The sequence below is a fragment of the Cuculus canorus genome, chromosome 10 (genome assembly GCF_017976375.1).
Source record: "Cuculus canorus isolate bCucCan1 chromosome 10, bCucCan1.pri, whole genome shotgun sequence".
Lineage (NCBI taxonomy): Eukaryota > Metazoa > Chordata > Aves > Cuculiformes > Cuculidae > Cuculus > Cuculus canorus.
In genome coordinates this window covers 19106418-19121766 of record NC_071410.1, presented here as the reverse complement: position 1 = coordinate 19121766, position 15349 = coordinate 19106418, and the positions used below count along the sequence as shown (strand labels likewise).

General features: G+C 43.7%; 1 protein-coding gene across 2 annotated transcripts in view; it reads left to right on the top strand.

Moving 5' to 3' along the window:
- Positions 1-341: 341 nt before the first annotated feature.
- Positions 342-15349, top strand: part of TMEM164 (transmembrane protein 164) — a 38207-nt gene continuing 23199 nt past the window's right edge. Inside the window, exons 1-3 of one of the 2 annotated variants that reach the window (XM_054075687.1) lie at positions 342-519; positions 1644-2124; positions 13871-13920. In XM_054075687.1, the coding sequence (XP_053931662.1) occupies positions 1762-2124; positions 13871-13920 (413 nt within the window). In that variant the 5' untranslated portion in view covers positions 342-519; positions 1644-1761. Of the gene's footprint in view, positions 520-1589; positions 2125-13870; positions 13921-15349 lie in introns of those variants that run through there. The other variant, XM_009559839.2, reaches the window with a different exon arrangement.

The following is a 15349-nucleotide window of genomic DNA, read 5'->3' as shown; positions in this document are numbered from 1 at the left end:
GGGAGCACCGCGGCTGCAGCAAAGGGGACCATCGCGAGGGGAGCGCGGGGAGCATCGCGGGGATCGTGGCGGGGCTGGGGGAGCATCGCAGGGGCAACACGGGGAGCACTGCGGGTGCAGTAAGGGGAGCCCGGGGAGCATCGCGGGGAGCATCGCGGGGCTTTGGAGAGCCCGGGGAGCACCGGGGCACCCCGGGGAGGATCGCGGGGGGTCTCAACGCAGGGAGCCCCGCGGGGCGGGGGCAGCGCAGGCGGTGCCGGGGGGAGGAGCAGCCGCGGCGGAGGGAGGGGCGGCCGCGCAGCCAATGCGGGGGGCCCGTCCATTTTTCGGGGTGAGTCAGGCACGTCGGAAGGGGGATGCTGCGGCGGCGCCGGGCAGGGTCCGGCCGAGCGGCGGGGAGGCGAGTGCCGCGTCCTCCGTCCCCTCCCTCGCCGGGGGCGGCTCCATGGCCGGGGGCGCCCGCCAGCCCTAAGGGAGCCGCCGCGCCCGGGCACCGCGGCGGGGGCACCGCGGCAGCAGGTGGGGGGAGATGTGGACGGAGGGGTTTGGGGGGAGGCTGCGGGTAAGGGAAGGTGGTGGATAAAGGTGGGGCAGTGGGTAAGGGGGAGGCTGTGAACGGAGAGGGCGGTGGGAAAGGGGAGGTGATGGGTAAATGGAAGGTGATGGGTATGGGGGGGCTGTGAACGGAGGGATTGGTGGGTAGGGGGGCTGTGGGTAAGGGGAGGCCGTGGAGGGGGGGCAGTGGGGATAGAGGATGGGGAGACGGTGGGAAAGGGGGGAACACAGGGCAAAGGGGGGGCTGTGGGTAAGGGGGGGCTATGAACAAAGGAGGCAGTGGCTAAGGGGGAGCTATAGGTAAGGGGAGGCTGTAGGTAGAGTGAGCAGTGGGTAAGTGGGGGGCAATGGGTAAAGAGGGGAGGTGGGGAGGCGTTGGGGGGCTGTGGGTAAGGGGGGGGACAATGAGTAAGGCGGGCAGTGGGTTAGGGTAGGTGGTGGGGAGGCAGTGGGTAAGGGGGGAGGCTTTGGATAGTGGGGGCAGTGAGTATGCAGAGAGAGCAATGGGAAAGGAGGGGAGGCAGTGAGGGGGCTGTGGGTAAGGGGTGACAACAGGTAAGGGTGGGCTGTGGGTAAGGGGGGCTGTGGGTGGAGAGGGGAGCTGTGGGGGGGCTGTGGGTTGGGGGGGCTGCGGGGAGGCGGTGGGTAAGGAGGGAGGCTGTGGATAGAGAGAGCAGTGGGTGAGGGGGCGGCAGTGGGTCTGGGGGGGTATGGATAGAGGGGGGCGGTGGGTGGAGAGGGGAGCTGTGGGGCGGCAGTGGGTCTGGGGGGGTATGGATAGAGGGGGGCGGTGGGTGGAGAGGGGAGCTGTGGGGCGTCAGTGGGTATTGGGGGGTATGGATAGAGGGGGGCGGTGGGCGGAGAGGGGAGCTGTGGGGCGGCAGTGGGTCTGGGGGGGTATGGATAGAGGGGAGCTGTGGGGCGGCAGTGGGCCCGGGGGGCTGCGGGCAGGCACTGGGGGGCGGTGTGCAGGCGGCGTGGGGCGCCGGGCACAGCGGCGCGAGGAGGAGCCGCGCGGAGGGCGGTGCCGGCAGGGGAAGAGGCGGCTCGGCGCGGGGCTCCGCTTATCCGCTCCTCCCCGCTCTCAGGCACCGCGGGGAGCAGCCGGGACCCAGCCGAGCCCCCCGCTCGCCTCGGGGGCGGCCGCGCCGCGGGGGCACCCCAGGTTTCCCCAGCCCGGCTGTGACTGCGTCTCGCCGAGACACCATGTCTCGCTACAGCCTCCAGAACCTCCTGGACTGGCTGTACGGGGGGGTGGACCCCAGCTTTGCCGGCAATGGGGGGCCCGAGTGCGCAGCCTTCCTCTCTGGGCACCAGCGCTTTGTGGAGAGCGTGGTCTTCCTCACCGTGGGCGTCGTGGAGATCCTCGTGTCCCTGTGGAAGCTCAGGCAGCTGCATTGCAAAGAGCTGGACCTGCTGCAGCAGCCCCAGGCCAAGCAGGAGAGCCTGGGCAAGAACCTGCTGCTGGTGCTGCTCTGCCTCATCTTCGGGCTGGAGGTGGGCTTCAAGTTTGCCACCAGGACGGTCATTTACCTCCTGAATCCGTGTCATGTGGTCACTATGATGCAGGTAAGGCTCGCGAACAGCTGCCAGGATGTCGGCTTTAAGGTTTATACTTGCACGGGAGTGGTTTTCCTGTTGTTGGTTTGTGCGTAGCAAAAGTACGAATGCTAAAAACCGGTAGAAACCTCATCTGGAGTGTTGTGTCTGGTCCTGGAGTCCTCGACGTAAGGATATAGAGCTGTTGGAATGGATCCAGAGGAGGCTACAAGGATGATCCGAGGGCTGGAGCACCTCCCGTGTGAGGACAGGCTGAGAGAGTTGGGGTTGTCCAGCCTGGAGAAGAGAAGGCTCTGAGGAGACCTTAGAGCAGCTTCCAGTACCTGGAGGGGCTACAGGAAAGCTGGAGGGGCACTGTTTACAAAGGCTTGTGGTGATAGGACGAGGGGCAATGGGTATAAACTGGAGAGGAGCAGATTTAGGCTTAATATAAGGAAGAATTTTTTCACTGTGAGAGTGGTGAGGCCCTGGCCCAGGTTGCCCAGGGAAGCTGTGGCTGCCCCATCCCTGGAGGTGTTCAGAGCCAGGTTGGATGGGCCTTGGGCAGCCTGAGCCAGTGGGAGGTGTCCCTGCCCGTGGCAGGGAGGGTGGAACTGGATGGGCTTTAAGGTCCCTTCCAACTCAAACTATTCTATGATTCTGTGAAAACTGACTTTAGCTTTTAATCAGCTCAATTGAAATTATGAAAAAAACAAGTTGAATGAAAAAGTAAAATTGTAGCTATGACTTAATGGCCAAATCTTTAGTTTATAACACAAAAAAGTAAGGCTGTCTCACCGCTCTTTTTCAGCTAATCCTTCTTTCAAGAATAGAAAATGTTTGCACTGACAGCAGTGGTAAAATTCGCACCAGACTTAATGAAAACAACAATATTGTGAAAGTGACTGTAATTTACATGCGTTTTTTTTTAAGCAATATCTCGCTTAAAACTGACTTTTAGGGATGTGAAGGTGTTGAAGAAACTAATTACTCTTTATCTTGTGCAGACAATGTCATTTTACCTTTCTAATTTTAGAAGCTCAATCATGAGGAAACAAGTGTTACCTGTATCTCATCAACGGGGTGAACAAACTCTTTTTGGACAAACCATGTGCTTTAGTGCCTTGTGGCTTGGTTGTTGATGCATGTTAGCGTGTATTTTGTGTCGCTTCCAAAATAATGGAAAGAGTCATCAACAGTTACTGAACTGCGATATCTAGGCTTACAAGCTTGCTGTCTTTGTCAGTAGCACTGTGCATGAAATTACCAGTTTCACTGGGCTTGGTAAGGAGTCTGGGAGGCGTCTAAAATTAGCATTTTATTTAATTTTGCTAATATTTACCCTCAACATTGGACAACTTACATCATTTGTTGTTTGGGGGTTGGAACTAGATTATCTTTAAGGTCCACTCCAACCCAAACTATTCTATGATTCAGTGGTTTGAGCTCAAGAATTAATAGAAAAATGTCAAAAAGGCTTTCATAAAAGCTGGTGTGATAAATGTCTAAGATCAGTAAGAGATGAAAATCAGACCCCTGCCGTTCTTAGTCTTCCTTTGTAGAATGCCGAGTGATCTGGGCCGCATCACATCAAGCCAGTTGTTAGGCGCTGTTGGAGAGCATTCCCTAACAGGTATGGAAGCATCTTTTCTGGTTGTACCAGAGGGAGACAGGTATTATTTCAAGAGGGGGAAAAAACAAGCTCTTACTGTAATAGTCAAGCATTTACAGCAATTAACTTACAGATGCAGAACTTAATTAGTAGGTTATGTAAATTACTAAGCAGTGATGCAATATTAGCTAAGTATTTTACACCACAGGACACTTACCTCTCAGGATGTGGTAGCAATTGCTGTGCAATTCATTAATCAGCATTGGTGATGAAAGGCAAAGTCACAGGTATGCGAGAGCTGTAGAAATAATTAAAATAGAACAACATAACCACGTTCTGTTTCTTGGCGATACTCTTCCTAATGTCTAGACTAAGCTTCTCCTCTTTTAGTTTAAAGCCATTACTTCTTGTCCTGCTACTACAGGCGCTGCTGAACAGTTTTTCCCCACCTTTCTTATAAGCTCCCTTTAAGTATTGAAAGGCCGCAGTAAGGTCCCCTTGGTGTCTTCTCCAGGCTGAACAGCCCCAGCTCTCTCAGCCTCAAAGGAACGGTGTTCCAGGCCTTTGGTCATTTTCGTGGCCTCCTCTGGACCTGCTCCAACAGATCTATCTCCTTCCTCTGCTGAGGTCTCCAGAGCTGAATGCAATATTCCAGGTGGGGTCTCGCCAAAGCAGACTAGAGGGGCAGAATTGCCTCTCTTGCTCTGCTAGCAATGCTTCCTCTGATGCAGCCCAGGCTATGGTTCACCCAGTAGCCGATTACAGGACTACGGATTTCTTTATAAGTTTTGCAAAGGAGACTTTTAGCAGCATCCAAAGCATGATTGTTGAGAGGTGTTTTCTCCCTCTATATGAGCATCAAAATACTGTGTTACTTTAGTGAAATGAAAGTTTCGTGCCTGTCAATGTCAAAACCAATTATATTAGAATTAATTTGTTTATCTATTCTATACTCTTTAATACATTTGGAATCTTTTTCAATTGAAATGCTTGTTTTCACATACCAGTTTTTGATTTCACGTTCAGTGAAGGAGCAGTTAGAATTCTCATCAAAGACTCCATCTTCTTGATGATTTGTTCCTGTACCCCTAGTCTGTAATTTCTGACGTGTATTTTGCAAGCCGTTTTCTCCATTGATATAACTTAATGAAAATGCATAAACATGGACTGTCTCTTGATGTCTTGTTAAGACATCAAGCTGGAGTTAGCAGGCAATAAGATTAAATGTAGGCAAATGCAAACCAGGACTCTGAGATAAAATTGGTCTGTACTGCAGGAGAGAAATTTAGCAAAAAAAAATACAAGGAAAAACTATCATGCAAACCCTCTAAATCTCAGTCTAAGTTTGTGGGTGACAATGGTAGGGTAAAGAAATCTCAAAAGGTCCTCTGCAACTTTAGTGACTGTGATTTTAGTTTTTCCTTTCTTAAATTTAATTTTTAGGTTTATGAGTTGGATTTTGAAACTGATATTTTTAACTTGATTTCTTGGTGCCTTGCCACAGCTATTCAGTTCTGAATACTAAAGGTTATGACAGACCAGTGTGCAGAGATTGGGTGTGTGTCTAAGGATCTTGAAACCTTGTGAAGGGAAGTGGCAGAAACACGGCTGTAATCTAATCCCAAAATGATAGATACAGCTGGTTCTTCTCTTAAACTATTGTAACTTGTCAGTGTCCTTGATTGTAATGTGCCAATGCCTTCTTTCAGAATGGTGATTTAGTATCAATCTGTAAAATGAGTTTGGAAATTGTTTTATTCGCTTTGGGAAGAGGTGTGCAACCGTTTTTCTTGTGGAATCAGTTCTCAGTGGTAAAACCTCATCTGGTAGGTTGTCATAATTCTCTTCCAATGCTGCGCTGAATTATTGCTCATGAGACAGTATAGCACTGATGTTTGTCTCAAAGAAAATGTGTTTGTAGGAAGCACTTGAATTGTTGGGTGATTCCTTCAAACAGGGATCTTTTTAGGCAAAGAGAAGTAAACCAAAAGGGCAAATTATAGGTGGAAAAAAGGTAAGGGAAAGAACTATGTAAAGAACTTTGTGGAAACAATGGGCTGGTTTTGGAACGTAGATAATAAATGTAGCTTGACAGAATTCTGCATCATTTGGGAATATATCCTAACATATAACTAATAACCTCCCTCACCCCTCCTCCTTATTTTTTTTTTTAAACTTGGAAAAAATCGGGTTATGTGGTCAAATGTGGTTTTACAAGTATGAACCTGGATTTAATTTTCATATGCTGCTGCTAAATGCTTTGTAATATTCAGAAGAATCGAGTTAAATTGTTTATGGTTTCCTATATTCTGTCTCTTCAAAACATGGTGTTAAAATTAAGGGGGCATTCATATCCTGTTACTTGGGAGTGAGTGCGAAGAACCTTTTGCTAGAGAAATTCAGTAAATTTTTAGTGAATTGACACTGAATAATGGGACTGGGTTACATAAGCAACAACCTGTAAGTAAAAGTTTAATGAGTTATTTGATTTTTGAAGGGTAGCAGTATTCTAAATCAAAGATGTTTTTTAGAGTTTCATTCACTGCTTAGTCTACTAAAGTTGTTGGGCAGGAGCAGCAAAGGCAAAATTTTCTGTATACATTTTTCAAAATGTAAGCCTTTTAATGTAAACTTAGAAATCTCTCTTTTTGTATGTCTGTCTGTTTCTGCTATCTACACGATTTTTGTGTGTACATCTTACATTCCAAAACTTGGCCTGCTGTCTACAGAACTTGAAATTTTAAAGCATCTTAGAAGACAGGACTCAATTTTGGGAGATGTGATAAAATTGAAATTTAGTAGAAGTTGATATGTTAAGCATTGTAAAAAAAAAACCAAAAAACCAAGAACCAAAAACCCCCAAAAAACATTTGAGAAAACCAAGGCTATGTATTTGAAGCATGGGATGATTTGTTTCCACATCAGTACATTTAGGTGTGTGAGACCATTGTGGCAAAGTCAACAGTCCTTGCAGTGCTTTGAAATGCTGTCTGGCAGACATAAAATTCATTACTTCAGTGAAGCTGTGTGTAATCACTGCTCCCAAACATGCTGGATTATGAAACATGAAGCTCGATTGAAGTCTGTCTTTAACTTATGATACTTCCTGTTAAAGCTCCTTGCTAGAGAGGAAATTCGTCATAGTGTGGTGTGAAAAAGGGTAGGGGAACAACAGTTAAGCACTGAAAGCACCAGTGTTTCTTGGTTGGCAAGCCTTATTTCTTGGAAAAGAGGGCATTTTACTGCTAGAAAGACTGCAGCAGCTCAAAGGAGTGTAGATGTGAAGTGACAGGTCACGAGAAAGATTATCAGATCCTCTGTACTGTGTCTGGGATGCTCCAGAACTATTTGTCTGGCTTTCAAAAAAAAGAGAACTTGCTCGCTTGTCTAGTTTAATCTGCCCCTGGTTCCCATAACTCCCATTTTTTTCTTAATTGTTACAATATATTTTATTTTTCAAGCAATGATTTTGTTGAGTTTAAAAAGTGCTGTCCCCTGAAGTTTAGAAGATTTCACTGATACCATAATTGGTGTCATAAGTATTTACTGAGATGAGGAAAAGCTTTTCTGTGATAATTTTAATCCTATATAATTCGTTTCAGCATTGTGCTTATTTTTTGGAAATCCCAGCATACAGCAGAGAGATTGAGAAATATTAGTATGGGGCAAGACAAAGATTTGTATTCAGAAATAGTAGTAATTTTAAATTTAGTGTTAAAAGAACATGCCAGATTGAAATTAACCGCAGAAGATCCTCTGGTCCAACCTTTCATGGAAAAGGGAGCCTAAATGAGTTTATCTTGCACCCTCTCTGGTTGAATCTTGACAAACTCAAATGATGGGGACTCTATCCCATCCCTGGGAAGACTGTTCCAGTGAGTGATTGTTGTCACAACACAACCTTGAGCGAAGGGCATAGGGTGAGGTGATGGGATCATTGAGCGAATGGCATGGGGCGATAGGACGGGAAGGGATCACGGAACTGACAAAATCGGGCTTAAAGGAGGTCACCTCCAGCACTCACACAAGGAAGTGCCTACAAGGCACCATGGTGGGGAAATCCCCAAACCCTTGCAAGGAACTCCACGTGCAGAGGTGCTCCTCTGAAGTGCTGTACGCCACTGAAGGCAGGATGTGTAAGAACTGTGATGAATTAGAGAGATGTGCAGTGGCAGGGCAGTGATCTTGCAGGGGTCATGGAGATGTGGTGGGGTGGCCCCCCTGCATGGGCTGTTGCGGTGGAGGGGTACAAGCTCATTAGGAAGGGCTGGAAGGTGGGGAGGTCATAGAAGAGTTTGGGTTGGATAGACTGCAGACTTGGACAATTCCTTTATTCTGTATGCGCTTAGGAGGGAAGAATATAAAAAGTGGGGAATTGACAAAAAGGAATCTTGCTCCCTAAAAAGGAATAGGAATTGCATGATTGGAAGTTCTGGGTGAAAAAGCTTAACTTTCTTTTACCCCAAATATTTACACTGAGAGTTGTTATCTAAAGGCTATTAGATGAACAATTGGGTAATCAGATATTGGTTTGTTTTGATGAGATCATCAAAGATCTAAAGCAAATATTGACCAAGGTGTAAGGTACATAGCTTGAGAAATAGCAGGCCTTTTTTGTTTCTTTCTCCCCCTTTAGTTTTTGTTTTCCCCTTTAGTTTGTTTCTTTGTTTTCCCCTTTAGTTTGTTTCTTTGTTTTCCCCTTTAGTTTCTTTGTTTTCCCCTTTAGTTTGTTTCCTTTTTTCCTTCTTTTTTTGAGCTATTAGTGATTATTTCAGTGACTATGCAGTATTATTACTGTATCACTATCAGCTGTACCATATTTTTAGGATGGATTTTTAACTTATTTAACAGTTACATGCACTGTTTCATGTAGGTTGGACACTCGTAGCTTAAGCTGATGTTTCAGGGAAAGCTGCCTGAGGCATTTATAACTTTAGGGGAGCAGTGGACTAAATCAAATAGTAGCAGTAACCATTTTGGACACCTTATAAATTCCAGGGGCTGGTATGACCTTCATCTAACGATTTCCATTCTAAAAAACCCTTTTTCCTTGTTCCCCTTGCCCTGCTGTTAAATGTTTACTCTCCCGGTCACAGTTGATGAGTTTTGCTGCAGTGGTTGTACATCAGCCATGTTCACTGCAGCAATTTGAACTGTGTCGGTGTTCGCTGAGAACAAGTTCTGTACTGTGAATTTGAAACCCACAGAGTGTGTAATGGGACTCATGTTTCTTGTGACACTTCCTCAAGGCTTTAGATAGATGTGGTAAGGCTTTACGTTTGTTCAGATTGCCAGGTAACTACTGTTGAGTTTAATTGTTAATACTTGGGTAGTTAGTGAGATGCCAACTTAAATTACCAGTAATATGATGTTATATGCGCTCGGTTTTTTTGTTCTTTTACCCCTAGATAAGTTTTTGATCATCAGGTTTTTCTAAGCCATTAGGCAAGGAAGGAAGTAACCCATGACTAGTGGAGGGCTGGGGCAGATAGTGATTAGAGAAAAAAGGTAGAAAAATACCCTCAGTGACACTTTTTCTCTGAAATGCTAATTCCCAAGATGTGATAACTAATGCTACTGCACACTTAGAAACACCTGAGTCTTAATGCTAATAATTAATCCTAAAATATCGGAGTCTAGAAATCTTTCACTTAAGACCATGAAAGGGAAGAAGGTGATTGGAGGTTTATCAAGTAAACAAACTAAGCCTGTGGAAGGGGAGACGGATCTAGAATGTCCAAATGAACACATATATATTCACGAGGCACTAGATTGTAGAGGATGGAAATGATTCCACTTGTATACTCCTTTCATCCTCTGAGAGAACTGAGGAACTGAGAGTTTGGAAGGAGGGACAGCCAGCTTCTTACATTCTCAGTGTCTGCTTTATGTAATGCAGAAACTACTTTTACTGTTGTTACTTAGTACTCTGCCAGCAGTGTTGCTTTGAATCATGAGTATTCTTAACATTAGATTAACAATTCCACAGGACACATTAATTAATCACTTGAACCTGACAGCTGCAGTAAGGCAGCTGTGATTTTTATGCTAAAATATTAAATGCATTCAACTTGCTGCTATTTAGCAATGAGAATGTAATATCTTTTGATTTGTGTTCCCTTTTCAGCTTTGTCAGTCTGAACTTGTCGAACCACAGTTACCTTTTAGAAGGCAAACAGAAAGCTTTTAAATGATGTAGCTGTTCTGTGCTGAATTGATAGTTTATGCAAAACCAGTTGACGTCTAACATATACCTAGATCCTGAATCAAAGTTGTGTGATGGAGTTGTTAAACCATTGCTTTCTGATAAAAAGTGATTGTTTTGAACTGACTTAAAAATTTTATTAGCAAAGTCTTCTGTATCTTTTATATTATCCAGCTGCTTGAAAGTTCCTTGCCTTCTATTTTACCATTGTGGGGGGGAAATGGATTTTTTTCACATGTATAGTAAAATATTCTTAGCCATACCATTGCATCTTATCCTTTTAAACATACCTCTTACTCTCTCCTGCTCTGGAGGGTACTTTGACACACTGAAGAAAGGGTGAAAGTTTTTATTTCAGTGCAGATTGATCAAAGTCGTCGTCCCCCCTCTTTTTTTCTTTTTAAAATATTAATTCCAGTGTTGGATGAATCCAGTTTCCACGACTTTTTCACATTGCTTTGAAGATTTAAATGAGAAATTAAAATCTAATGCCTTGAAGTTTTCATTTTTAAATAGTATTCTAAAACAATCAATTTATGATCTGGTTAAGTGATCAGATTGGAGTGTTTGAAAAGAACGATATGTTACCAGTCCGCTGCAATGCGGTACTATATCAAACAGGCAGCACAGGGGCAGAGAGGCTGAAAGGTAAATGCAATCTGTGCAGCAGATATGAGATGCAGTGGTTTTCCTTTCAGTGTGCTTAGTTGCTTTCTGCCAGAAACAATTCTGCTCAAACATTGGTAAGCGTTTCCATTGATACTGTAAGTGCTGCTTCTTGTGATGTTTTAATCGGGAACAGAGTTGGGTGACTTGTTCTTATCATCCTGCGCTACCTTTGGAATTGTCATGTTTTGCCTTTTTAGTTTGTTTCTGATCAAATGATGATCTTTGTGTTACGCCTATTTCTGTCTCAACAGGAATAAGACTGGTAGAAGAAAAGCCTTTTGTGGCAAGTTTTGACTGCATTCTCTGCCAGTGTGCTAACTGAAAAATAGCGTCATTAAAATGCTTCTGAAGGGAGCTCTTAGGAGTAATATTTTGTAGAGGTTTGGAATGTTTTGGAATAAAAAATCCTGGAGTCCCAACCGGTGGTGGAAAGTGGCATGCTTACATGTCAAAGAAACTAAAAAATATTAGACGACTGAGAACATTTGCACCTGAGAAATTGTTTTATGGCAGTGGTCTCAAAGCTTTTGGAACCCGTAACATGTCGTAGACACTAGCAAGGAGTTATATACTTGAGATTTTTTTTGAGACTGTTAAGTAGTAATTTTTTGTGTAAATTCTGACTTCTAAAAGGGAATATATGAAAAATGACCGTTTTTTTCGTTAAGTCCCCAGTTCCCTTCCTTGGCTATGCTTTCTTTTTTTTTCTGATTAAAAAGGGAGTGAATTTAGCAGGGATTTGTGGAGGGCTGATGTAACACTGTGGTACCTACCAATTGCTATCTATCAAAGAATTTTTCTGAGTGAACTGATGCATATTGCCTCCTTATTGTCTTCAGACTAGTTCTTTTTATGCACAAGTTCTTCTACTTACTACACTGACACAAATGAGTTATACAGTCATATTTAAGGAAATAATGATCTTTAAAGCTTACTGACCTCAAATGTGTTTCATGGGAACTCCATCAAATACGATGGGCTTGCGCACATTTCTTTTGGAAAACTTTCAAAACCACATTACTACAGGTGGAGGAATACCATCCTTTTCCCTCTGCCTTCTAGTCTGTCCCAGACCTGTAGATATCATTTGGAGCTTCTTCCTTTTCTTGGTGCATGGTTAGAAGAAGGGCAATGTGGAAGAGTGATTGCAGCCCAGTCCTGGCCCAGTCAGAGCAACCATGAGTTCTTCTCTTTAAAATCTTGTCTCAGTGAAGCAATAGTTAAGCAGTGCAATTTGGTTTCTTACGGTCTCCAACTTACAACAGCCCTGCTGATCCATCATGTGTTGTGGTGTGACCTTTGTATCTGGGCTTGTGCAGGGGAGCACTGGCAGTTCTTCATGCCAGAAATACTTCTCGCGGGGTAGACAGTGATATTTATGGTCTTGCAGAGTGATTATGAAGTGGATTGACAGAACTTTTGTTTTCACCTGGACTCTCAAGGTCAAAGTGAACTTCAGTTTGTGGATTGACAAAGCGGCGTTGCGAGTTTCCTCACAGTTTATTGCCTAAGAACAGCTGTAGGATCTTTCTGCTGATGAAAGGGAGTCAGGCATCCTGACTGACAATATCATCCCTGCCTAGGATTTATCTTCACATTTCTTCAAGGCCACTCATGATTTCATACCCTCGCTCTCTCTCTCTCTCTCATTAGCCTGCAGTAGTTTACAGACTGGAAAGTCTTAATTTGTTAGGTCAATCCATGTACAGATGTTACGTGCTTTTTAATCTTTCTTGTTGAACTCTGTAACCCTTTTCTAAATCTGCTTTTTTTGAACTGTCCCCAGAATTCACCCTATCAGACAATATGTATTTTATAGCTTATTTTTCCTTCCTGAAAAGGTACTTTTGCAAGTTTTGGATTTCTGGTTAATTCTTTGATCTTTTTTTCATTTGTAACATGAAATTATAACAGGTAACAGATCTGATGAAATAAGGAGGGAGATTAGAGTTGTTTCTTAGTGTTTATTCTAAATTGAAAGTTCTGCCTTGAACAAGGAGGAGCTTACTTCAGCGTGATCTAAAGTCACCGTTGGCCTGTTTCCAGGAGAGCTCTGCCTTGTGCCTGCAAAGGGGGCCAACATCTGTGCTAGCTGGAGTCTGTGCGACCCAGAGAGTGCTGTCAGGGAAGCAGAGGCTGGGAACTCTTCACAGCCATGCCACTAATTTAATATGACATTGTTTAGTTTATAAAACATAGCTGTTTCCTCCTGCCAAGCGAAGGGTTTTATTTCCAGTAGGACAGTAAAATGTAATATGATTACAGGATAAGTATGTGAACACTTGTGTTAGGGCTTGTGAGCTTGTCTGCTGTGAACTAGATGTTTTAAGACTGCTAATTACTCAGGGCTGAATGGTGATGCCTTTTTGTAATGTTTGAATCTACCCAGTAGTACAGTTCTTTGAAAATCGGATGCAAGGGTGTCTTGTAAAACATCCCTTTTAAGAAGTTGAGTCTTATTTATCATGTGAAGTATATTTAGAGAGAGAAAGTGCTTGATATCAAGCTGACAAAGCTAGAATAGTTGAAGATCACTTCATTATCCTAATGTTTTAACGTAAGCATTCTGGTTATGATTTCTCTGCTGTCATAAGAAGTGGAAGATATGAGGGATCTTGCAGAAAATAAGCCTAACAGAGGGACTTGCGTGCTTGAAATTATTAACTTTTCCCCTCAGGAGTTCCTGAAACTGCCTCTTGCAGTCGAATTGATGTAAAAATAAGCAGCTGTGAACCTTGTTTTCTTCTTTGACTGTCTCCATGGAAGTGAAGTAATTTAGATTGGTGCATCCATCTCAGCCTTTGGAACAATGCCATCCTCTTTCAATACTAACTAGATTTGGGGAGTACTAAGAGGCTTCTATAGACAGCCATCTCGCATGCAATCTTCCAGACCTGGGTCCTGCGCTCAGTGCTTGGTCTTGAGCACAGCAAGAACTCGACCATGACTGAGGGCTAAGGGAACTGCTGTAATAAAATGATTGGTTATACAGTAATCTGCTCTGTGAGAGACCTTTTATAATGACGATACAAGATGGACTGGAATTTGACTTACTTCTTAGGCGCTGGCAGAAGCCAAACCCTAGACACTGCTCATACTGCTTAAATCCTTTCGTATTTAAGTATTGTGAGACTTTTTAATTTGTTCAAGATTTTTAGTCTTTTCTAGCTGTGCTGTAAACAGTTCTTCTGGTTAGAAATGATTTGAGATGTGCAGAACTAGGTACAGCTGTAGAAAATGGAGTCTAAAAGAGATCATATCATTAATTTAAGTTTGTTTCTACATTTCAGATTTTTCTTCTTGCCTGTCCTCCATGTCGGACTGCAATGATTCTCTTCAGGTAATGCCTGTTCCTTACTATTACATATTTCTGTCTACCTGCATAATGTATTTTAGAAGTTAATCGCAGCTTAAGAAATAAAAAGTTAAGTTATATATCCAGTTGGAAAGGCATGCTGGTTACATTGAAAAATGATGCCTTGAAAAGGGTCAGGGCTTAAATCACAGGTGTTGAGCCATGTACCCTCGGTTCTTTTGTAGTAGTGGGTTTGGCCTTGGTTAGCAGCATGAATTAACTCAGTAACAGATGAGAATGCAGGCATCTTTCTATACATTAACGTATGGGCTTGTGTAATTTATGTCTTGTACCTTATTATCCTCACTGAAAATCAGTAACTGGGTGTCACATACAGTGACAAGCCTAGTTTTAAAATTGTGTGGGTAAGTTAAATATTGAAAGCAAATTCTTGCTGACGGGATTTCTCAAATTTATGCAATGTTTTCTAAAATACTGTGTATTGTTACTGGCTTTAGGAACCACAATTTTCTAATGTTGATTAGAGCTTCCTGTGAATTGCGGTGGAGTGCAGTGAGCAGCTGAGTGGTGTTAACAGTGATGGTGTGGGGAGGGACGCAGGACTTCCCTGGCAGAATGGCCATCAGGAGTGGCTGCAGTTGCCACCGTGGGAGTTAACGCAGCTCTTCCTTGTCTTAGTCTAGGCAGTGACTGGATAAACAATGCTGTGGCATGCCTCATGAATTATTTGGCAACTGCTGCTGCCTGTCTGCAACTCTTCCCTGCAGTTTCTCAGTTGGGCAGGGAGTGGGCTGGGTCAGAGATACCCTGTTAACATCTGCATCTTGGAGTGTGAAAAGTTCGCCTGGTGACCAGGAAATCCTGGGCTTGATATGCATTTGTGAGGCACCGGTTGCAGAACAGAGGCCACAATATTTGTTGTTTCTCAGAATGAGCCTTTCTGTTTTCTAGCTCCGTGACAGCATAGAAATTATGTTTGAAAAACTGTTTTGAAATTGTAATACCTTCTTCTCTTCAAGTTACTTTTAAATTCCTAAGGGTTTATGACAGGAATTGGCTGTTGACAGTTTGTTCTTTACTTTGTGTCTTATGTAAAGTAGACTGAAACAGTACTGATGCTATTTTTGTGTTCTCGTGGTGCAACAGTGGTTCAGAAAGAGATGTCTGAAAGCTTACAAAATACAGTACAATAATACTACTTTCCTGCCTTATTCTTTGCTCAGGACTTGCTGTTGCGTTTTGACAAATGTAGTTCCCCTTTTATTTAAGGGACTACGTCTAGATTCCTGAAGCTTTACTTTGAAGCTGTATGTTTATGTAGTTAGATAGGAGTAAAAATGTTTATCAAATATGCTATTTTAAGCTCTGAAAGACAAACGAACAACAAAATTCCAACTATTTAGCCACTCACATCATGAACAGGATTAACAGAAATGGGCAGCCCAGGCTTTCT